The sequence below is a fragment of the Ovis aries genome, chromosome 11, assembly GCF_016772045.2.
Source record: "Ovis aries strain OAR_USU_Benz2616 breed Rambouillet chromosome 11, ARS-UI_Ramb_v3.0, whole genome shotgun sequence".
Classification (NCBI taxonomy): domain Eukaryota; kingdom Metazoa; phylum Chordata; class Mammalia; order Artiodactyla; family Bovidae; genus Ovis; species Ovis aries.
Genome location: NC_056064.1, coordinates 19,011,896 through 19,036,867, shown reverse-complemented (window position 1 = coordinate 19,036,867; position 24,972 = coordinate 19,011,896). Strand labels below are relative to the sequence as shown.

At 48.8% G+C, this 24,972-nt stretch overlaps 1 protein-coding gene and 1 long non-coding RNA gene across 2 annotated transcripts in view; one reads left to right on the top strand and one right to left on the bottom strand.

The window, feature by feature from the left end:
* LOC114116901 (galectin-9-like) overlaps positions 1-20,751 on the bottom strand; it is a 30,531-nt gene extending 9,780 nt beyond the window's left edge. The window contains exons 1-4 of the mRNA XM_042255450.2: positions 20,647-20,751; positions 14,470-14,561; positions 12,870-13,074; positions 11,925-12,035 (exon numbers count right to left, since the gene is read on the bottom strand). Coding sequence (XP_042111384.1) covers positions 11,925-12,035; positions 12,870-13,074; positions 14,470-14,561; positions 20,647-20,721 — 483 coding nt within the window. The 5' untranslated portion in view covers positions 20,722-20,751. The remainder of the gene's footprint in view (positions 1-11,924; positions 12,036-12,869; positions 13,075-14,469; positions 14,562-20,646) is intronic.
* LOC132657398 (uncharacterized) lies at positions 941-11,477 on the top strand. Its single transcript, XR_009595509.1, has 2 exons — positions 941-5,955; positions 6,273-11,477. It is a non-coding gene; the product is annotated as an uncharacterized LOC132657398 (long non-coding RNA).
* Positions 20,752-24,972: the final 4,221 nt, after the last annotated feature.

Sequence of the window (24,972 nt, the reverse complement as noted above, 5' to 3'; positions counted from 1 at the left end):
GGCCGCCCTGGCTGGTGTTTGCCACTCGTCTGTTCTCTTTGGAACGAGGCCTCCCCCGGCCTCCTGTCACCCCAGCAGGAGCTGGTTCCTCAGAGCCCCAGAGCTGCGTCCCCCTGGCCGAGGCCTCCCCCAGCCCTGGAACTCACTAGGTTTATGTAGGGAGGCTGGGTGTCCCTGAAGACCAGTTCTTCAATGCCTTCGTGACCACTCTCGCTTTGCATGCTGTCCAGGTAGACTTCTGCAACAGGAATGACTCACCAAGATACAGAATTCAATGCAATTTAACTGTTATTAAATGGGGAGGAGCCAGGAGGAGGAGAAAGTCAGTTTAGAGGAAGGAGAAAGGTAGGGAGGAAGATGGAGGACAGAAGTGGGTGCTCCTCTCCCAGGGCCTTCTCCCCTCTGCTCTCCTCCTACCCTCCACCCCAAGTCAGAATAGTTCACGTAGGCTCAGACATTCTCACCACGTGCACAGCTTCTAGAAGACACTGCCCCTGAGCGTGTGGCTGTGTCATGTCCAGACAACAGTGTGTGTGATGGGGCGCTGCCTGGACATGGGGTGGCAGTGCTGCAGGAAGGCCTAGTTATACCCATTTTGCAGACCAGGAAACTAAGGCTCAGAGAATCTACAGGTCATATCCAAGGTCACACAGCTCACTAGCAGCAGCTTGAGCCATATAAGGCTACTCCACTTCTTCAAAAGGTATTCCTCCCCTTTAAAATTCTACTCCTCACCTAAAAGCACAATCATATAAAAAGAAATATATTGCAAATAGAAAACCCGGTGGTGGACGTTCCCTTATCTTTGTGCATAATGATGCCCCGGACACTTCTGACCCCTCCTCTCTGTGAATTTCTCTCTCTTCTCTCTTGATTCTGGGCTTTAGAATGGGGATCAGAGACATCTCAGACATAATAGAATATTCCAAGTGACACTGAGTTGGAGGCAATATATTGAAAACTGTCTTTAATTGGTTCCAGTACCTTGTTAATGGAAATGTTTGACTGAAACAGAGACTCACGATCAGCTTTTGTCGGAAAGGGGTTTGGGGAGGAAGCACACAGCAACAACAGACTTAGCGGAGATTAAGTAGGCCCCCACCGTGTGCTAGAGACGGGACCCATGTCCAGCCAGGACAAGCAGCTGAGGGGCCTGTAGGTACTGAGTGTGGAGCAGGGGCCCTGGGGCTGAGAACCTGTCTGCACCTCTCTATTCTTGGGCTTGCCTCGGTGCCCCAGAATTTGCAAAGACTGACTTATTTGACATATTCCCATAGATTGAGCACACATGCCTCCTGTGTCCACCCTCCGTCCCCACTACATTCCTTGACCAACCACAATGTGACCGGATTTAAGGGGCCGATGGCACAGTTGAAGCAGAAAGGGGGAAAAGAAGGGGAAATGCTTTGCAATCCTGTTTGACACCTGGAACACCGGGACCATAACCTCATCTACTGGGATAAAGATCACTGAACTCTCATTCAGCGCAGGTTGGAGTGTAAAATGCAAGCGGGTTGGAGACTTGTAGGTGGGTCTTCTGCCTCTAGTATCCAGGCTCCTCTGCTTCTAGATGTTTACCCAAGAGAGATGAAAACATATGCATGCATGCATGACAGCCTCACTCACCGTAGCCCCACACTGGAATCACGCTGTCCACGAGCCACAGAAAGGAAACATGAATAATGATGTGACCACAGTGGACTAGGCCTTGGCAATACAAAGGGGCCAAAGATATAGGCACGATCATCAGCGACACTCACAGCTGTGCACAGGAGCCAGGCACCAGTGAGCACAGGCTGGGAGTCTTTATTAGATAAAATCCAACAACAGTCAGAAAAGCCATGGTCCATGGCGGCCCCAACTGGGAGGAACCCAGAGGAATCACTGGGTGCTGGAAATGTCCTGGAGCTTGACCCGGATGATGGTCACACAGCAGTTTACAACATAAAAACTCATCCAACAGACTAGAGTCCATGTGTTTATTTGAACCATAACTCAATAAATACTGTTTTGTTTTGTTTTTTTAATTCTCAGAGCCCAGGGAGACAGAGACAGCTAGAGTTCCAGCAAAGACACTTTGGCATCATCAGACTACTTGGAAGCTGCCATTCACTCGTCAAGTCGTGTCTGACTCTTTGCAAGTCCATGGACTGCAGCGTGCCAGGCTCCTCTGTGCTACACTATCTCCTAGAGCTTGCTCAAATTCATGTCCATTGAGCCAGTGATGCTATCTAACCATCACATCCTCTGTTGTCCCTTTCTCCTCCTGCCTCCAATCTTTCCCAGCATCAGGGCCTTTTCCAATGAATGGGCTCTTCGCATCAAGTGGCCAAAGTACTGGAGCTTCAGCCTCAGCACAAGTTCTTCCAATGCATATTCCAGGTCGATTTCCTTTAGGTTTGATTGGTTTGATCTCCTTGCTGTTCAAGGGACTCTCAAAGAGTCTGCTCCAGCGCCACAATTCAAAAGCATCAGTTCTCCGGTGTCAACCTTCTTTATGGGCCAACATTCACATCTGTACATAGCTATTGGAAAGACCATAGCTTTGACTATGAGTATTTGTTGGCAAAGTGATGTCTCTGCTTTTTAAAATGCTGTCTGGGTTTTTCATAGCTTTCCTTCCAAGGAGCAAGCATCTTTTCACTTCATAGCTGCAGTCACCACCTGCAGTGATTTTGGATCCCAAGAAGCCCTGGACCAACACTAGTACATGACCTGAAGGTGGGGGACCCCTGGTTTAAACAAGGCATCCTGTGATGGGGCCTCCACACTGGAAGTCAAAAGGTGCAGAAGGAAGCCCTCTGCAGCCCACAGTTCACGAGCACCTGCCGGGGTCCAGCCCCAGTGGATCCAGGGAAATTCAAAGGGGAGATGGCGTGGTGAGGAAATCTTATTTATTTAAAAATATAAGATTAGGAAATAATAGTATAGTAGGAAAATTTAGTGGGAAAAAAAGAGGCTGAATAACTTGGTTTACGTGGAAAACCAATAAAACTTCAGGAGAAGAAGTTTGCACCATCTACGTAGGCCACCGGCGCCCGTTTGAATATCGGAGGGTGCCCCGCCTTGGGCTTCCTCTCTCGCGGATCTTAGAAGCCAGGGCAAGTAAGTAGACATGTGAGCCTCCCCGCTCCAGATGGGAATTCAGCCTAAAAAGGAGAGAAGGAGAATAGACCACACGGGGGAAACCAGTCTTTCCAGTGACTGGCCCATCCTCTATTGTCCAGAAAGGCCTTTTATACCCCTTTTCTTTGTACATAGAGATCAATGGATAATATAAAATTCTGCATTGTCAACAGCCCTGACTCTCATCGAGACCAGGCTTTTTCTCTGCACACCTAGTTGTATATACAAGTCTTAGGTGATTTATATCATCTTCTGGCCAGAAGGCCAATTAGCATTTTACGGCCCTTTTTTGGTAAGGGTTTGTCAACCAGAAGACTTATTGGCCCTAACAGTGTTGTTCTTCCCAAAGTCTGGTGCCACTCTCAGAAGGCACTAAATAAAGTTACATTCTTACATAGCAAGGATACAACAATTCATAACAATGAAAGAAGTACAGTGATTTTTAACAAAGAGAAAAGTAATTAACTCAAAAGTCTAGTGTTGCTAACATCAAAACTACTATATTCCTTTTTCTATATCCCAATTACATTGATTAATATCCTTCAGGTACCTAAAAGAAAAAGAATATGGAGGCCCGGCAGCAGTCATTGAGTCAACAGTGAAACCCATCACCGATATGATTTTTAGCTCTTTAGAAAAGGCTCTGTATCTTTAAGATGCTTTAAGCTTTGTGCCTCTCGCTGTTGAGGGGCTGTAAACAATTCGCAAGTTGTAAAAAGTCCCGGGGAACCTGTCAGGCAAGTTAGAGAGCCATCAGTGGGGTTAGAGCTGAAACATTCTTTTTATATGCAAGAGACTGTAAACTGGAGCCCTAAGTTAATTCCTTTTAGAGGCAAAAGAGTGGAAAACACAGTACAATAAGGCAGGCAGACTCTGGTTTTGGGGGGTAGATGTTCAGGAAAACCGGGGGGAACACCTGAAGCCAGATCACGCCTTTGCATTTTGTCCAGCTTCCTTCCTCATGACCTTTGCCATGGGCGGGATTCCTCACGCTGGCTCCCGGCTGGCACCCAGCTCCCCCTAACACCTGAGATGGCCCCTTCTCAAACTCCCTTGACCTGCCCTGCCTTGCTCTCTTGCCCCTCAGAGAGCTGACACCTCCTCAGGAGGTGCGCCCAGTCTCTTAACAACTCTAAACACTTTCAGAGATCCTGCAGTGGGACAGACACAACTCAAGCTCTCTCAATCTTCATTCAAGCTCACTTCGTCTTTCCCCCAGATCTGGGCAGTGCCTCCAGGATTAACCCCATTATATAGATACAGAAACTGAGGCCCAGAGAGGGACAGGAACTTGCTTGAGGTCATCCAAATAGTAAATGGTTCAGCACAGAGAGGCCATCTTTAGAGTATGTCCCTTGCTGCCATGCTGGCTTGTTACCCACCCCAGAAGCCCTGCTCCCTTCATGCAAAACAATCATCATTTTCCCAGTTCTCACTTAGAATAGTAGAGGCACCCACCGTGAGCTCAGTAAACGTTTGTCAGATGCAGGAATCCTGGGGATGCTCACCCGCTGCCGTCCTGAGCAGCACCCAGGAGATGGTCACGGAGAAGCTGGTCTGCCCTTCCGTGTTCTTTTCAGGTTGCTGCTCCCCTCCTCTCTCACCAGCAGGAGTTGTTTTCTTAGAGCCCCAGAGCTGCTTCCTGTCCACTGGGACGCACCCCACCCCCAGCCCTGGAACTCCCTGGTGTCTGTAAGTAGACTGGGTGTCCCTGAAGGCCATCTCTCCACCGCCTCTGTGGCCACTGTCACTTTACACACTGGCCAGGACGACCACTGCACCCGGAGAACTTAAAAATATATAGAAACCAAAGCAACTGGACTGTTATTCAGTGGGGGAGGATCCAGGAGATGATGTAGGTTTAGAAACAGGGAGAAAGGTAGGCAGGGGAGGAGAGGGTGGAAGTGGGTGCTCCTCACCCAGGGTCCTTTCCCCTCTGCTGGCCTCCTGTGATCTGCACTGAGATCCAGTAATGCATAGAGGTTCATGTCGGCTCAGAGATCCTACCACACTCATACTGTAGGGAGCTTCTAGACGTTACTGTTCCTGAGAACGTGGCTGTCTCTTGAGGGTCCAGAGAGAAACAGAGCTGCTTGGTGGGGCCCGAGCAGCTGGGTGCTACTGGTGCACGGGGTGGAGGTTGTGCTGGGAAGGCCTGGTTATACCCATTTTCCAGATAGGGAAACTGAGGCTCAGAGTGTTTAAAGGTCATTCCAAAAGTTATACAGCTCATTAGTGATAGCCTGAGCCATATGTGCCTTCTTGGGGCCTCAAAAAGGGATATATTCCCTCTAAAATTCTATTCCTCACATAAAAACCTAGTCATGGAGGGATGTCCCTGGTGGTTTAGTGGTGATGACTCTGTGTTTCCACTGCAGGGGGATGGGTTCAATACCTGGTCAGGGAACTAAGAACAGGCATATAGCATGGTGCAGTCAGAAAAGAGAGAGAGAGAGAAAAGAAAAACAAATCAATATATGATCAGATGGAAAGAAATGTTTTATAAATATGAATAGAAAACCTTATCATGAAGGTACCTTATCATTGTGTTTAATGATGCCCCAGGAGCTTCTGATCCCTGCTCTCTAAGAATTTCTCTCTCCCTTCTTTTCTCTTCTCTCCCTTCCTTCTGGGCTCTAGACTGGGAGCAGAGAAGATTTAGACATTCTAGAACTTTCTGAATGACATGGAGGTGGGTCACTGTGTGGAATAAATGTCTCATATTGGCTCCAGCACCTTGTTAAAGCAAATGATTGACTAAAACAGAGACTAGGATCAGCTGGGTAGCAAGTGGGGTAGGGAGGAAACGCATAGCTTACCTGATGTCAAGTGGGACCCCGCTCTTTGTTCCAGAGGGGGCCCTGGGGTGCAGCCTGGATGAGCAGCTGAGGGTCCTACAGGCACCAAGTGGGGAGCAGGGGAGCAGGTGCCCCAGGGCCACACACGGGTCTGCACCTCTCTCCCTTCTGGCTCTTGCCTGGGTTCTCAGAATTTGCAAAGGCTGACTTCTCTGAGATGTTCTCATAGACGGAGCCCACTTGCCTCCTCCCTCCACCCTCCATCCCCACTAGATTCCTGAGTCAACTAGAATATGACTGGATTTAAGGGGAAGATGACATACTTGGAACAGAAAGGGGGAAAAGAAGGAGAGATTCTTTGCAATCCTCTTCAAAACCCGGGATATGGGAAATTTTTCCTCATTGACTGGAATAGGAAGCAACTGGAACTCATTCACCACAGGTTGGAGTCAAAATACAACAGCATTGGAAACTTGGTGGATTATAATAAAGTTAACCCTCTACCTCTCCTATGTCCTGGCTCCTCTGCTCCTAGATATTCACCAAAGAGAGATCAGAACAGATGTACATGTGCTTAACAGCTTCACTCGTCACAGCCCCTCACTGGAAACAGCACTGTTTAAAACAGGAGAAGGGGAACAGTGAATGCTCTTTGCAAACACTTGGGCTATAGACCAGCCTCCTCTGCCTGTGGATTTATTGAGGCAAGAGTATTGGTACAGGTTGCCATTCTTTCCTCCAGGGGATCTTCCCACACCGAGATCCAACACATGTCTCCTGGGTCTCCTGCATTGGCAGGCAGATGCTTTACTACTGAGCCACCTGGGAATCGCCTGCTATGGACTAGCCCTCAGCAAGGAAATGAGACTGAGGATAAAGGCAAGGTCTTCAGTGAACCTCACTGTTGAGCACAAGAGCCAGACACAAGTGAGCACACACTGGGAGCATTCTGATCACAGAAAATCCAGAAACGGGTCAGAAAAGCAATGGCTTATGAGGGGCACCACATGGGAGGGACCTGAAGGAGTCATCTGGGTACTTGGAATGTCCTGGAGCTTGACTTGGATGGTGGTCATACAGTTGTTTATAGCATAAAAACTCATCCAGCAGACTAGGGTCTGTGTGTTTACATGGACCGCACCTCAATAAAGTACTGTTTAAAAAACACCGCAGGCCAAGTGCAGTGGCACAGTGCGTGAGAATCCACCTCACCATGCAGAGAACGTGGGATTGATCCTTGGTCCTGGGAGACTCCACATGCGGTGCCACGATTACTGAGCCCAGGTTCTGGAGGCCACTTGCTGTAAATACTGAATCCCACACTCCTACAGCCTGGCTCAGCAATGAGAAACCATACATGGCACTGAAGAAGCCCCCACTTGCTGAAACTAGAGAAAGCCAGTGCAAAGCAACGAAGAATAAGCACAGACAAAGGAAAATGAAATAAGTGAGTGAACTTTTAAAAATTTAGAAACTACCCCAAAACTCTCAGAGCCCAGGGAGAAACAGGGACAGCTCGAGGTCAAGTGGACATGCACTGTGACATCTCCAGGTGATTTGGAAGTGAGTCACAGTGAGTCCAGCCCAAAAAGGAGAGCCCAGGGGCCTCCGCTCCAGCCCTGTAGGAAGGGCCTACTGAAAACCCAAAGGCCAGTGGGTTTTTGGATGAATAAAGACCGTAAGGAGGTGTCTCCAAGACCCAGTGGCTGGCACAGCTGACCTCCGCAACCTGGCGTCACTGTGTGTGCAGTCACTGAGACCCTTGCCCAGGACCTGGCTTGAGGTGAGAGGCAGCCCTCGAGCTCCGTTATTTAAAACCAGACACTTGTCTGAGGTTCTCTGTTCTCTGCACTGTAGACCATGGGATCTGTTCCAAATGTGTCGGCCACTCACTTTCTCAAAAAGCCAGAACCTGACAAGTGTGGATGAGGACAAGGAGAAAGGAGGCCTTTTGTGTGTTGGTGGGATGCTACACGGTGAGGCTGTGATGGGAAACACAGTGTACGTGCTTGACCCTAAGAGGCTGGTATTAAGCTTCTGATTGCTAAAGCATCCATTTCAAAGACACTCGTCTTTTGTAAACGTGGTGTCAGCTGTGTGACAGCTTCGAGATAAGCCACCACGCTTGCCCCATCCATCAAGTTCTCCTTTCTAGGAAACCCTGGGCAACCTAGAAAACTGTTTGAGTGACCCCACATGTTGCTTCCTGCCCCCTGGTTCCTGCGTACCCACCCTACCTTTGGACCCCAATAAAAGCGGAACCCCAACCTGTGCTCTCACCCCCTCCTTCCCACTGGCCATTGTGCTATGTGGCCCTTAGTGCTTGAGAGTAATAATCCTCGTTTTCTTCAAAGCTACCTGATGGTTGTTGCTGACCTGTGTCTTGAAGTCATGATAAGGACCACAGAGGCCCATCTGGCCACAGTACTAGATCCAGCTGGCCTAATGTCTTTGGGGTCCCATGAGTAGTAAAGGCCCACGTGAGTGCCCCCGGTGTTCCAGAACTGAGAGCATCACTATGCATAGTCTGAGACCGACCCTACAAAACAGTACGGATGTTCCTTTAACAACGAAACACAGAGTTATCATCTGGTCCAGCAATTCCACATCTGGGTCAGATGGGAAAGAATCTGTCTGTAATGCAGGACACCTGGGTGTGATCCCTGGGTCAGGAAGATCCCCTGGAGAAGATCATGGCAACCCACTCCAGTACTCTTGCCAGGAGAATCCCACGGATAGAAGAGCCTGGCAGGCTACAGGCCATAGGGTCGCAAAAAGTCAGACACAACCGAAGCAACCTACCACTGCCAGCAATTCCATGTCTGGCTATATAGCCTAAAGAACTGAAAGCAGAGGCTTGAAGAGAGATGTGTACACCCATGTACCTGGTATTATTTACAACAGCCAAAAGATAGAAGCAACACTGGTGTCCATCGATGGATGAATAGATAAACAAAATGAGGTCTACACATACAATGCAATATCGTTCAGCCCTAAAAAGGAAGTGAATTCTGCCACAAGTTTCAACATGAATGTTGGGGAATGAATAAATTTTCCTCTACCCTTCTAGGTTCTTCTGGCTGGTCTAAGATCAGATTGACATGAGACATATTAAAAGGAAAAAAAAATCTAAGAAACCTACAGTAACCCTTGCATACATAGGAGAGACCCAGGAGAACTACCCACCAAATGGTCAAAACCATCACTTTAAACACGCCTTCAGCTAAAATCACAAGAGGACGTTGAGGGCAATGGTTGGGGACTTCAAAGAAGAGGAAGGCTATTCACAGAAAAGTCAATGTTTGGTATGTCGTGTTTGCTGGGTGCAGAGTGGACTCTGATCTCCACACCTCGCTGTGTTCTGTAAATACCTCTGCTCACGGCTCTATTCTTACAACAGGTCCTTTGTTTGCATTCTTTGCTGCAGTTGTTCAGTTCCATCGCTCAGTTTTGTCCGACTCTTTGCAAACCGGTGTTGAGGAGGAGGTAAAAGAAAAACTGTGAGCCTTCAGTTTCTTGAGAAGAATCAGCCTAAATGAATACTCAGGCCAAAGTGACATGTAGGAGTGGCAACCTTTGCTCCCCTGCACTCTCTAAGTATCGGTCTCTCCTCATCTGTGAGATGGAGCTAATCACGGGCCTCCTTTGATATGACTGTCATGAGCACTGAGTGACCTGAGGCTTGGAGGGCACTAGGTCTGACCACAACTCACCAAACTCAGTCCCAGTTGTCTTCTACCATCTGATTTGGAATCACTAAGAGCAAAATTTTCCCTTTGACCTCCTTAAAAGGGCTTGTACCAGATCATCCCAACTGCATGGATGACAGTCAAGCTCTTGAATCCTGGATAAATGTCTCACAACTGAAGAAGACCCCACATGACCCCTGGTTCTGTCCAAGTGATGGAGACTTCAGAATCAGAGTGAGGAGGAAGAGCAGCAGATGACGTTCAGGTAGGCTGCTTTTGCCCGAGAGAACGGATCAAGTCTTCACCCTTTAGCTAAACATGACACCCTTTCTCCTTCTTTTCCTTTCTTTTTCTCTGCCACTGACTAGGAAAGAGAAAGCCCCACTCTGTAGCCCCCATACATTGCTAAAGAAAGGAATCTTTCAAATGAATTCATCATCAGAATTTCCAGTCCATCCGTCACTATTTAGATCAGATTTACTCCACTTACTACGACTCATCCATGCACAGTAAAACCAACCTACTGACACAGGGTTATGATGAAGGAAAGCACAGCATTTATTGCAGGTACCAAGCAAGGAGCCCAGGCAAGCTTAAAAACCCCAGATTCCACGATGACTTTCCGGGAAATGGTCTTAAACACAGGGTGAGGGAGAGGGTGAGGGGTGTGTGATCAGCTCGTGGATGTCTTCTGATTGGTTGGTGGTGAGGTAATCGGGAGTCAATATCATCAAGCTTCTGAGTTCTAAGACCATGTGAGCACCATGCAGTGAACATCGTCTACATGGTAGCGATTTCTATATCTGTAAAACAGCACCAAGAATTTGGTTCAGATACTGCCTATAGCTCTTGAGGAGGAACTAAAGGTCCCTGATGGTGTCTAATGTTAACCTATTATCGCTCTGTTTTGCTTGACTGTTACCCTTTGCTTCTGCATTTTCTCACTTAAATTTAATCCTTGGAACTTGGGGAAGGCCTAGGAGGCTAAAGGTTTATAACACTCATGGGTCATAGGGCTGTCCCAGGATGCCCCCATAGGGTCCTGCTGCGTTACACATGTCAGAGGGATTAAGCAAACAGTCCTGCCCATGGAGAGCACACCAAGGGTGAACAAAGCTGTGGGGACTCTATATCAGTAGCTGAGAGTGATGCTGATGCCTTACAGTCTGAATTTATCTTTGGGTTAGGCTGAGAGTTTGCTACAAAGTGGGGCATAGTTAAAGAGAAAACCACAGGTTCAAAATGGCCTCACTTTTGTTGAAGCCCATGATACCAAGCCTAGGTGTAACACCTGACCTAACTGTAGCTTTGACCTTCCCCAGGAATGTAGTCTTAATCAGCCAGTCTGGAATTTTCTAGTCAGCATCCTTGAGGTGATCAGTCTCCTGGGACCTCTCCCTCTTCAGGAGGAAGAAGAAATCTACCTGACCTCTTTTGCTAAACAGTGGTGAAATGCACATCATGTAAAATTGACCATCTTCAGTGTACTCGCTCAGACTGTAGAGAACCCACCTGCAGTGAGGGAGACCTGGGTTTGATCCCTGGGTTGGAAAGATCCCCTGGAGAGGGCCTGGCAACCCACTCCAGTAGTTTTGCCTGGAGAAGCACCATGGACAGAGGAGACTGGCGGGCTCCAGTCCACGGGATCACAACAAGTCAGGCATGACTGAGCAACCAAGCACACTCATGAGTGTGCCTACAGTTCCGTATCCATGCCTGTGGTTGTGCAAAACTCACCACCATCCAATTCCAGAACTCTTTCATTTTGCAAAATTGGTCCTGACCTTTCAGATGTTGCTAACACATTCAGAAATTATAATACACAGAGAAGGTCAAATAAACCCGGGAATGGCCACAGAAAGGATATACTGTGCCCTTCGATGTGTATGGTCTCACTGAACTCATACAATGACCTGTGGGGCGGCCGATATTGCTCCTTCCGCAGGTGAAGAGACTAAAGCTGGGAGAGGTGAAGTCGCTCGTCTAAGATTCCCCAGCCGATGAAAATGGCAGAGCCGGGGATCTGAGCTGGATTCAGTTTGATTCCAGGTTCTTTCTAGAAGCCCAGGGCCTCCTCAACAGGGGGATGACAGAGAGTCACAGAGACAAGAAACCCTCTAATCCAGGAGCCTGTGCGGCTGCCCCAGACAGAGACAGCGACAGAAGGACAGACTGGGGCAGCCAGAGGTGTGAACCCAGAAGCACCTGGAGACGAGACTGCCTGGCACCTTTGGGTTCACACAGCAGGACCCGCACAGGGGACGGGGCCCCACACCCAGCCCCTGGGAACGAGTGCTAGGTGGAGTCTCACCTGGAAGCTGATATAGGACACATGCACACAGCCACCGATGGAGATGGCGTTGACTTGGTCAAAGGGCACACGGTGTGCATAATCCAGGAAGAGGCTCCTGTTCACCGTCACCTGTTGAGATGAGCGCACATGGCAGGAGGGCGTCCAGGACCAGGTGGGAGCACACCCGTGCCGCTGGGACCCCTGCTCCCAGACGTTCAGACCTGTATCTAGTTCTTACATCAATCCCCTGTAGGTCAGGGCAACAGCCTGCAGTGCTGTGGGAGTGGCAGGAACATGCTCGGGAAACTAAGTGCATCGAAGGGCAACCTCCACCTGACTCTAGTCCTTGGCTTCTTCATTCTTCTGGTGTGTGTTCATCACAGTGGGTCTGTCTTTCTAGTCTCAGCTCTCCTGTGGTGTTCTTGAAATATACATGCAAATGTCCATGGGGAGCAGAGAAGAAGTGATGTCAGGTTGTGTGATGAGGGGGTGGGGACATTCATGTTCACACAGAGAAAAAAGACACAGATGTGCTCAGCTCCCCTCCCATCTCCCCAAGCCCAGAGACACCGCTCTGCTTGCAAAACCAATGTGCGCTGCCAGGCAGAACTAAGTCTTTAATAACACCTGTCTAAATGCAGCAACAAGGTAACAGGAAAACACATATTCCCAGGGACCTGGAGTGGAAGAAGGGCCATGACAGAGAAATGGAAATAACTTGGACTGAAGGACCCAGGAGGCCAAAAAGCATCACAGTGACTTCTCCAGTGCTTACTTCCAGAGTGAAAGAAGCAACAGGTGAGGGTGTGTAAGGAGGTGAACGTGTGTAAGGAGACTGCGGCCTTACAGGAAACAGTCCTCTTCTCTGTACAAAGTGTTGCTCACATGACTATTTAAAGGCAGCTCGCAGCACCTTATGGGGCTGGGGAACAGACAGCTGAAGAGAGGAGAGTTCCCACTCACCTTGAATGAGGAGCTGTCTACCTTGAAGCAGATCTCAAACAGACTCCCCTTCTGGAAGGGCATCTGCATCTTCTTCTCCTCCGGCCCCCAGTTTCCTAGCTGCATCGTGTTACAGACCACACACCCGCTTCCTTCAAACCGAGGGTTGAAGTGGAAGGCAACGTTGTTTGTGTCACTGATGCCCATCTGAAAGTCCACTTGAAACCTAGGTCAAGGAACATCAGACAGTATCCTGGCTTACTGCCAAGGGTATGAACAGGAGGTGCTCACTCTGACGGACATCGTCTGGGAGCCTGCATACAACCTGCGTGGCTGGTTGGTACCCATCCCTAGTCTCATCCCATCCCTTTGGTTCATCGAATTTGCAGTGTGTTTTGTGCAGTTACCACATTTTGCCCTTACAGTGTGCTTTTCTAAAAGTAAGGAGGAAATGGGTAAAGAAATTTGTATCCAAGATGGAAGTAGAGGAATGTGCCTAGAAGTGAGAGTCTTTGGGGCCAAGTGGTGGCTCCCTGGAGGTCAGCCTGTGTCTGCTGAGTTGGGAAAGAGGACAAATGGAAAGAACAAGTGCATTGATGGGACACCTACAGAGATGGTGTCTAAAGGGGAGACCCAGAAAAAACCCTAGGGCTCTGGGCATGGGGACCTCAGAGTGTGTGTGTCCCTCTTCAGAGGATGTCGTGTGCCCACCTGACCTGAGAGAGGTCAGCAGGCCTGGACCCTGACCCCAGATCTGCCCTGTTTGTCATCTGCAATGACTGAGGACCATGCTATCCTCAAACTGCCCCATGCAGAAAAGGGGTGACTGCCTTCCTTCAGGGATGACAACTGAAATGGCCCAAGGGCACCCCTAAATAATCTCTTGTTCCCATCTCACCTCAGAGGAAGCCCCTCACCATCTCCACCTCTTTTGGCTATAGCTGAAACTATCAGGTGAGGAGGGAAGACAAAAGGAGTTTCCAAGGGGCCTAGCTCACCAAAGGGATGCAGCAAGTCCTTGTTCTGCTCTTTCCCAGATGGAGCTCATGCATGTTCCCCAACCAAGGTCCAGCCTGAATTATTCAATGAGCATCTCTCTCCCAACACCTTTCCTGAACTCAGCCCCTGTGTGGTTCCCAGGCTGCTTCTTGGGGTCACTCAGGCTCCCAGCTAACACACAGCAGTCAGACGGCACGTCTGGCTCCCATGCCATCACCACAGAACCAGGCTCCGCCCCACACCCACGGGTGGCCCTCAGTGGACATTCTACCAGCAGAGTGCTCTGTTTCGCTTGTTCATCTGGGGTTTCTTTTGGCTTCAGGGCTCGAGCTCTGGGTCATTGTATACGAAGTTCAGTCCTAGAACTCCACCTCTGGGCTGGCCTGCTTCCCTCCCTAGACAGTGAGCCTCCATTCCCCCTGTCTCTGCAGAGTCTGGTTAATGGTGCCCCGGATGCTACAGGTAGGTGGTAGGGGGCGCTGAGCATTGTTGGCAGGGCCAGGCCCTTCCCATCCCCTGAATAGGGTGAGGGCAGCTTGGAGGATACAGGATGGACCATCTGAGCTGACAGCACCCTGGTTCACTCAGCGGTGAGGCCGAGAGAGACAACAATTCCCAGTACCTGTTTTCGTCTGTGGAAAGAACACGCCCCATGACGGTGACCTTGTGTCCATCCTGGAGACCCCCTTCGATCCTCCCCGTGAAGGGAATAGGCTGTGGAGAGGAGACAGTGGTCAGCTGGCCTGCCTCCCTCTCTCCATCCTCTCCAGCCCTGGCCGGGGCTGGCCTGGGTGTGGGGCAGCAGCCTAGGGACCAAGTGCAGCCACGAACAGGACAGAAGGAGCCTCAGCTCCATGGACCTTCCAGCCCTGGAGCGAGGAAGTGACACAGATATTCTGAGGTTGGGAGAAGGAGCCCCTCAGGTTCTGAGAGGATGTGACAAGCTCAGATTGGCAGCTGGCAAAGGAAGAAGTGGAAAGTACACAGCCCTGAGATGGGAAGGAACCAGGGGAGAGAGGTGGGTGGCTGGACCCCAAGCCAAGCTGCTAGTAAAGACCTAAGTCCTGGCTGGGGACTCAGGGGTCCACCATGGACCAAAGAGACCCACCCACCTATCCTCGAGGATAAACCTTCTGCTCAGCTGAGCAGGCCAAAAAGTCATCCTCCCTGTCCTGCCCATCCCATCCAGAGAACAATGGAGACCTTGACCTTTGCCCGCCCCCCCCCCTCCACAGCCTCAGAAAGGGCCTCTTCCCGGGTGCTCTCTGCAGCCAGGGGCAGCCCCCTCTTCTGCTCCTGCTCCTGGGCTCCCATCCTTGCTCCAGGCTCCAGGAAGCCTCCCAAGTCCTCACTGGCATCTCCATGCCTCCTGGGCCCCATCACTTTGTCATGTTCTCTTTCCGGAGCCTTTTTAAAGCACCCAGGCTTACGGTGAAGATGCTTCATTTTAGAGTCAGGCATCCTTCAGGTTTGAATCCTGATTCTGCTGCTCATTAACTGAGTGGCCTTGGGAAGCTTATTTAACTTCTCTTTGCCTCAGTTTCTTCATCCATGAAATGAGAACAAGTCCCAGCTTCTGGGTGACATTGATGATTAGTGAGAAAATGTCTGTGGGGAGAGACTGGCGCATCCTTCCAGAATGCTTTCTATCTAACGTGGTTGTACAAACTGCCTTCAACACAGCTCTGTCTCCAGGTCAATTTTCACATTTTCGCACTGTTGAAGTATTTTCTACCTCCTCTAACTAATATTTTACAAAGATTAAATGCTTACAGGAGCCAGGCAGGTGATTTGCATAGTTGAGCTGGCCAGGTAGGGGACAGTTGGGAGTGGTGGAGACTGCAGCAAAGGAGGCATCATCTCCCTCATCTAAAGTGCAGTGTCCACTCAGCTGTAACCCGATTACCTTCCAGGCCCAGTGTTGTCAGAGCTTCCAAGTCTTTAGGAGAAGACAGAAATCTGAGATTTTTCTTCTGTAAAACTTTCTAATTTGGGGGAGCAAAATGCTTCGAAAAGGATTGTAGTAGGTTTCCTTTGCTATAGGTGACATATAATGAAATATTTTCATTCAACTGATATATCTATATTTGCTTCAAAGCAATCCAGGGGTGGAAAGGAAAGTAGAGCTGGGCAGAGATAAAGCAGATAATTCATGAGTTGAAACTGAGTGACTGGTATGTGTTGTTTTCATCTCTGTATTATACTTTTTCTTTGGCAATGAGTTAAACAGTCTGCAGGCCAAACAAAAAAGATACGCACCAGCTCAATTCAGTCCTAGTCCATGTCCTTCGGTTGTAGGACCACTCAGAATCCAGGGAAGACCCTCTGAGCCCAGTGTGCACAGCTGGCCCTGGGAGTTAACTGGTGATGCCAGAACTCCACTCAGACACACTGTGCTCCCAGACCTTGGGCAGAGGTGTCTTTTGCGGCCCGCAGGTCTGGTGAATTCTGCCATTAAAAACTTTGGTGACATTAAGCAAATCACAACGTCTCTGCATCTCTGAGTTCTTTCTGTCAAAATCCATGTCAGTGATTTTGGAGAAGCAGAACACAGGCTGACTAGCATGGTGCTCTTCCCTGAATCCCCTCATTTGTTGGAGTTTGAAATCCCCCTAAGAGCCTTTCTCACCATCAGGAGAGACAAGGCTGAAAATGTATCCACCTGGCATCATGGGCTCCTCCCTTAAGCATAATCACACTAAGACATAGAGTGATAGGAAGGGTTCTCAGGGCACAGAAGGAAGGCAGGATGGAGGAAGCCCTGTGTGGATCATGGGGGTGGGCAGTACAGGTTTGCCAGGAGCCAGCATGGGAGATCCCACCCATGGCAAAGGTCATGAGGAAGAGGCCTGACAGGCAAAGGTGAGATGAGGCCTCAAGGGGCCCCCCTTCTCGAGCATCTACCCCAAAACCAGAATCTGTCTGTCTTATTATTTCATGATGTTCACCAACTCCTCGGACATTAACAGGGGGCTATCCCCGACCACCTTTCTCTGGAGAAAATCAACTTAGGGCTCTAGGTAGTAAGTCTCCTGGACATGGGAAGAATATTTCAAATCAAACCCCTCTGTTAGCATTCTAGCTTGCTTGGCAGGTTTATCTAGACTCTTGCAGCTACACATATGATTGTTCACAGCCTCTCAACTGTGAGAGGCACGGGAAGCCTAAAACATAGAGCCTTTCAAAGAATTAAAAGTTATTAGAGTAGTGCTGGTGTAGGATTTCATTATTGGGCCAATGGTTGCTGCCAAGTTCCCATGTCTCTTATCCACTGTGCACCTGGGAGTACATTAGTTAACATAGTTGGAATGTGAGAAAAACAAGCAGTAACCTTGGAATTAACCACATCAGACTTTTGAGCTAATTGGTTCTTTCTTTGTTGTAACTCACTGCACCTTTGCTCCGTGAGAAATGTAACTCTGTTTAGCATTTTCTGAGGCTGACATAGATTCGAAATATAAAGAAAAAACACTTTGAGGGAAAATAAGTTTTCTGGTTGAGCAGTCTTTATCAAAAGAGGGTCATTAAATGTCCACAGGCCCCCAAGGCCAGAAGATAATGTACACAACATTGTCTATGGGAAAAGTTTGCAGAAAAAATCTTGGTTTCAAAAAAGACAAAACAGATGTAATGTTTGGGCTGACTCTGTATGACTTTGCATCTCTCATTTCCTCTATGTACAAGTCAAGGTATAAAAGTCCCTTTTGAAAATAAAGTAATGGGCCTCGTTCACCGAAGCTTGGTCACCCTAGGTCTTTCTTTTTTCTTTTTCTCCTCTATTTTCTTATCTGCAACATTCTTTCCTTATCTCTCTTTCGAAGTCATTTTCCACATGTCACCTTTCTCCTTCGGGCTCCCCTGGATCCTGCGGGGGCTGGACCCCGGCACAGGTTAATCTTAGGGAAGGATTCCCCCCAAAAAAACTTCATGAGATTTTAATGTCTTAAGTGGTGCCTTCACATTCTGCAACACAAGATGATTTCAAATTGAGTATAATGCAAAGACAAGATTACTCATTACTGCGTTCTAATAGCAAAGAATTGGAAATGAATCCAGAAGTCCGCTAGGAAGAAAATAGTGAAATTAATTACGGTATTTCCACACAACAGATTCTAGGGAGACTTCACAAGAAAAGAGGAAGAAGGGACCACTTTGAGAACTGATAAGTAATATTGCCCTCTGTATTATTTTTTAAATGGGTAGGAGTGGCTATATACATATACTTACTTATTATAAAGAAAACTTTTCTGGAAAGATTCAAAGAAACCACTAATATTTATTGACTCCAAGAAGGTTATGGTAGACAGTAATTACACCCTCTCCCTTTTCCCCACCAAAAATGTCAACATTATAATTCCTAAAAGTTGTGAATATGCTACGTTACCCAGCAAAAGGGACTTTGCAGGTATAATTAAGAATCTTGAGACTGTGTGTGTGTGTGTGGGGGGGGGGTTATCTGGAATATCTGCGTGGGCCCAATAGTCACAGGGTCTGCAAAGAGGGAGGCGGAGGAGGAGAGTCGGCTGTAGGAGATGTGACAACAGAAGCAGGAAGCTGCGGCTTTAGAGAAGGAGGAAAGTGAAGAGTTCCCTGGTGATCCAGCAGTGGTTAAGTATCCGCCGTCCAATGCAGCAATTGAGGGTTAGATCCCTGGTTGCGGAACTAAGATCCCACGTGGGCCACACCTAGAGAGCCCATGGGCCACAAGGAAGATTCCTTGTGCCGCAATTGAGACCTGACAGAGTAAAAAAAAAAAAAAAAAAGATTGAAGGAGGAGGAAGGGGCCACAAGCCAGGGCAAGCGGGCAGCCTCTGGAAGTTGGAAAAAACAAGGACACATTCTCCCCTGAGGCTCCAGAGGAAACAGCTTTGCTGACATTTGATTCTAGATTTCTAACCTCAGAACTGTAAGGAAATGAATTTGTATGGTTTAAGCCTGGTGTGGCCGATGGCCCCTCTGTGCATGTGCGTGTGTGTCTGTGATCTTAGCAGGAAAGAGCAGCACAGGCCTTTGCTTCCTATGACCCAGGAAGATGGGTTTTTAGTTGGATTTGTAGCCTCACAGATTAGGCTGGCCTCCCAACTCCATGTGCTGGAAGCTCTGATGTCACCAAGTCACATGACCTGTCTACAGTTGGGCTTTTGAATCCAAGGATTAGAGAGTAAAAACATGTCATCAGAATAATAAAATGGCTGAACCTGGAAGCGGCTCCGGGTCCCCCATCTGATGGAGAACAAGACCCAGGCGACACATCCTGACTCAGACCACTGTGGAGGCACCCACCAGGCAGCCCAGCTTCCTCCAGCCCCACCGGGAGCCCTCACTAGATGGGCTGAAGGACTTTGGACATTGCACGGAGCACACAGGCCACACCAGGGCTCCTGGGGAGGTGAGCTTGAGTGGGGACCAAGCAGCTCCCCAGCACCTGATGCCTCATGCAACCCTCCCCACGAAGGGCTCCGTCAGCCCACCTGCCCAGCCTCTCAGGAACCTGAGCCCAGGAAAGGCTCCTACAGCAGGGCCAGGCCAGGAAGCAGTGAGCTCAGAAAGTTCTGGGACCCAGGCTTCTGCCTGCCTGCCTCCTCCTCCCCCAGGGCACTCCTCCTCCCCCAGGGCACTCTCTGTGGATACCTCCTTCCCTCCGGATGGGGGAAATCAAGACACCTCCCTCCTCAGCACTTATTACCTGGGAACCTTACAAGTGGCCTCCATCTCTGTGAGCCTCAGTAATACATGTATGTTGTGGAGATGATAAGGGTTTAAACCAGCTGTCCCAGTCTTTCTGGCCCCAGGGACTAGTTTCACGGGAGACAATTTTTACAAGGCTGGGAAGATGTGAAAGATGCGGAGTGGCTATAAATACAGATGGAGCGTCACTAGCTCATGAGCTGCTCACCTCCCGCTGTGCAGCCCAGTTCCTACCAGGCCATGCACAAACACCAGTCCATGCCTGGAGGTGGGGACCGCTGGTTTAAACAAGGCTGCCTAGGACAAGACCTCCACACAGGGGGTTAAAAGTGCCCAGAAGAGAGCACTTTGCACCCTACAGCGCAGGGGCAGCCCGCTCCCCCCTCCTGGGACAGTCTTTCTCAGACACCCTTGACCTGCCCTGCCTAGCTCTCTCAACCCTCAGACCCAGACACCTGTTCGGAAGGGCTTTCCTCCTGCACCCAGACTCTTAACAATTCTAAACACTTTCAGAGGCCCCCACAGTGGGCCAGATACCTTTCAAACTCTCTCAACGTGCTACCTTGCTTGATCCTTAGCCGAGCTCTGGGTGGTGACTTGATTATTCCCATTATGCCCAAGCAGAAACTGAGGCCAAGAGAGGTAAAGTAACTTGCTTGGGGTCATCCAGCTAGTAAATGGCTGAACCCAGGGAGGTCATTTCCAAGTAAGTGTGCTTAGAAGGGCACTTGTTCCATGTTCCATTGTTATCCTCCCCAGAAAACGCTTACTTTCCTTCATGTTAAACAAAAAAAGGAAATTCACCTTTCTATTTATTACTTAGACTCTTCTTCCCCCACTGAGCACCTAGGACAGGAGAGAGATCAGGAGGAAGCTCAGGAAACATTTGTCCCACGCACAAATCCTGGTGCCCCTCGGCCTTGAGCAGCATGGAGGAGATGGGCACAGGCAGGAGTGAGGGCAGGGCCGCCCTAGTTGGTGTGTCTGCCCTTCGTCTGTTCTCTTTGGAACGAGGCCTCCCCCAGCCTCCTGTAACCCCAGCAGGAGCTGTTTCCTCAGAGCCCCAGAGCCGCGTCCCCCTGGTTGAGGCCTCCCCAGCCCTGGAACTCACTGGGTTTATGTAGGGATCCTGGGTCTCCCTGAAGGCCCGTTCTTCAATGCCTACGTGACCACTCTCGCTTTGCATGCTGTCCAGGTAGACCTCTGCAACAGGAATGACTCACCAAGATACAGAATTCAATGCAGTTTACTTGTTATGCAATGGGGAGGAGCCAGGAGCAGGAGAAAGTCAGTTTAGAGGAAGGGAGAAAGGTAGGGAGGAAGACGGAGGACAGAAGTGGGTGCTCCTCTCCCAGGGCCTTCTCCCCTCTGCTCTCCTCCTTCCCTCCAGCCCAAGTCAGAATAGTTCACGTAGGCTCAGACATTCTCACCACGTGCGCAGCTTCTGGAAGACACTGCCCCTGAGCGTGTGGCTGTGTCATATCCAGACAACAGTGTATGTGATGGGGTGCTGCCTGGGCATGGGGTGGCAGTGCTGCAGGAAGGCCTAGTTATACCCATTTTGCAGACCGGGAAACTAAGGCTCAGAGAATCTACAGGTCATATCCAAGGTCACACAGCTCACTAGCGGCAGCTTGAGCCATATAATGCTATTCTACTTCTTCAAAAGGTATTCCTCCCCTTTAAAATTCCTCTTCTCACCTAAAAGCATAATCATGTAAAAAGAAATGTTTTGAAAATAGAAAACCCGGTGGTGGAGGTTCCCTTATCCTTGTACATAATGATCCCCCGGGAAATTCTGACCCCTCATCTCTGTGAATTTCTCTCTCTTTTCTCTCTTGATTCTGGGCTTTAAAATGGGGAGCAGAGACATCTCAGACATAATAGAATATTCCAAGTGACTTTGCGTTGGAGGCAATATATTGAAAACTGTCTTTAATTGGTTCCAGTACCTTGTTGATGGAAATGTTTGACTGAAACAGAGACTCACGATCAGCTTTTGTCAGAAAGGGGTTTGGGGAGGAAACACACAGCAACAACAGATTTAGCAGAGATGAAATAGTCCCCCACGGTGTGCTAGAGACAGGACCCCGTGTTCAGCCAGGACAAGCAGCTGAGGGGACTATAGGTACTGAGTGTGGAGCAGGTGCCCTGGGGCTGAGAACCTGTCTGCACCTCTCTCTAATCTTGGGCTTGCCTCAGTGCTGCAGAATTTGCAAAGACTGACTTATTTGAGATGTTCCCATAGATTGAGCACACATGCCTCCTCTGTCCACCCTCTGTCCCCACTACATTTCTAGATCAACCACAATGTTCCTGGATTTAAGGGGCTGATGGCGCAGTTGAAGCAGAAAGGAGGAAAAGAAGGGGAAATGCTTTGCAATCCTGTTTGACACCAGGAACACAGGGACCATTTCCTCATCTACTGGGATAAAGATCACTGAACTCTCATTCAGTGCAGGTTGGAGTGTAAAATGCAAGAGTGTTGGAAACTTGGTGGGTCTTCTGCCTCTACTGTGTCCAGGCTCCTCTGATTCTAGATGTTTACCCAGGAGAGATGAAAACATATGCATGCATGCATGACAGCCTCACTCACCGTAGCCCCACACTGGAATCACGCTGTCCACGAGCCACAGAAAGGAAACATGAACGATGATGTGACCACAATGGACTAGCCCTTGGCAATAAAAAGGGACCAAAGATATAGGCACGATCATCAGAGACACTCACCGCTGTGCACAGGAGCCAGGCACGAGTGAGCACAGGCTGGAGTCTTTTATTAGATAAAATCCAACAATCGGTCAGAAAAGCGATGACCCATGGCGGGCCCAACTGGGAGGAACCCGAAGGAATCATCTGGGTGCTGGAAATGTCCTGGCGCTTGACCCAGGTGATGGTCACACAGCTGTTTACAACATAAAAACTCATCCAACAGACTAGGGTCTATGTGTTTACCTGAACCATAATTCAATTAAATACTGTTTTGTTTTGTTTTAATTCTCAGAGCCCAGGGAGACACAGAGACAGCTAGAGTTCCAGTAAACACACTTTGGCATCACCAGACAACTTGGAAGCTGTCGTCAGTCGTCAAGTCGTGTCTGCCTCTGCAACTCCGTGGACTGCAGCGTGCCAGGCTCCTCTGTCCTACACTATCTCCTGGAGTTTGCTCAAATTCATGTCTATTGAGTTGGTGACACAATCTAACCATCTCATCCTCTGCTGTCCCCTTCTCCTCCTACCTCCAATCTTTCCCAGCATCAGGGTCTTTTCCAATGAATCGGCTCTTCACATCAGGTGGCCAAAGTACTGGAGCTTCAGCCTCAGCACAAGTTCTTCCAATGCATATCCCAGGTTGATTTCCTTTGGGTTTGATTGGTTTGATCCCCTTGCTGTCCAAGGGACTCTCAAAGAGTCTGCTCAAGCATCACAATTCAAAAGCATCAATTCTCCGGCATCAATCTTCTTTATGGTCCAACATTCACAGCTATACATAACTACTGGAAAGACCATAGCTTTGACTATGAATCTTTTTTGGCAAAGTGGTGTCTCTGCTTTTTAAAATGCCATCTGGGTTTTTCATAGCTTTCCTTCCAAGGAGCAAGAGTCTTTTAACTTCATAGCTGCAGTCACCACCTGCAGTGATTTTGGATCCCAAGAAAATGAAATCTCTCACTGTTTTCATTTTCACATTCTATTTGCCATGAAGTGATGGGACCAGAGACCATGATCTTAAGTTTTTTTTATGTTGGATTTTAAGCCATCTTTTTCACTCTCTTCATTCACTTTCAACAAGAGGCTCTTTAGTTCCTCTTCACGTTCTTGCCATTAGAGTGGTACCATCTGCCTTTCTGAGGTTGTTGATATTTCTCCCAGCAATCTTGACTCCAGATTATAGCTCATCCAGCCTGGCTTTTCTCATAATGTACTTTGCATAAAGTTAAATAAGCAGGCTGACAGCAGACAGCCTTGTCATACTCCTTTCCCAATTTTCAGCAGGTCAGTTGTTCCATGTCCAGTTCTAACTGTGGCTTCTTGACCTTCATACAGGGTTTCGGGAGAAAGGTAAGTTGGTCTGGTGAGTAAGTAAGTGAAAGTTGCTCACACATGTTGGACTCTTTACTACCCCATGGATTATACAGTCCATGGAATTCTCCAGGCCAGAATACTAGACTGGGTAACCTTTCCCTTCAGGGGATCTTGCCAACCCAGGGATCGAACCCAGGTCTCTCGCATTGCAGGTAGATTCTTTACCAGCTGAGCCATAAGGGACGCCCTAGAATACTGCATTGGGGAGCCTATTCCTTTTCCAGCGGATCTTCCCGACCCAGGAATCGAACCGGGGTCTCCTGCATTGTTGGCAGATTCTTTACCAACTGAGCTTTCAGGGAAGCCCAAGGTGATCTGGTGCTCCTTAAGAATTTTCCAGTTTGTTTTGTTCCACACAGTCAAAGGCTGTAGTGTAGTCAGTGAAGCAGAAGTAGGTGTTTTCTTCTGGAATTTCCTTGCTTTCTCTATGATCCAACAAATGTTGGCAATTTGATCTCAGGTTCCTCAGGCTTTTCTAAACCCAGCTTGTACTTCTGGAAGATCTCAGTTCATGTACCGCTAAAGCCTAGCTTGAAGGATTTTGAGCATACCCTTGCTGGCCTGTGAAATGAGCACAACTGAGTCACTGTGAGTCCAACCCAAAAAGAAGAGTCCACATCTCTGCTCCCACTCCACAGAGAGAGGCAACAGCCAAATGTGAGGGTCAGTGTATTTTCAGATGGATGGAGACAGTAGGGAGGCATCTCCAAAACCCAGTGCCTGGCACAGTTGACCTCAGCAGCCTGTCGTCACCGTGCAGTCACTGAGATCCCTTCCCAGGGCCTGGTTCTTGTCTTAAGGAGGTGAGAGGCAGCCCTCAGAGCTCTGTTACTCAAAGTTGCAGACACTTGTCTGAGGCTATCCATTCTCTGCCCTATAGACCATAGGATCTATTCTCAATGTGTTGGCCACCTCACACTCTCAAGAAATTGACAAGTATTGACGAGGTCTTGGAGAAAGGAGGCCTTTGGCACTGTTGGAAACACAGTAAACATGCCTGATCCTAAGGGACTAGTATTAAGCTTTTGATTGCTAAAGCTTCTATTTCAAACATGCGTTTTGCATGAACACACTGTCAGCTGTATACCAGCTTCAAGGTAAGCCCCCACGCCTGCCTCACCCATCAAGTTCTCCTTTCTAGAAAACCTTGGGCAACGTAGATAACCATGTGAGTGACCCCACCTGTCTCTTCCTGCCCCTGGTTCTCTCTTCACCACCCCACCCTAGGACTCCAATAAAGGCAGAAGCCCAGTTCTCTGCTCCCTCCCCCTCCACACTGGCCACTGTCCTGTGTGGCCCTCAAGATATGAGAGTAAGAATCCCTGTTTTACCAAAGCTTCCTCCTGGTTGT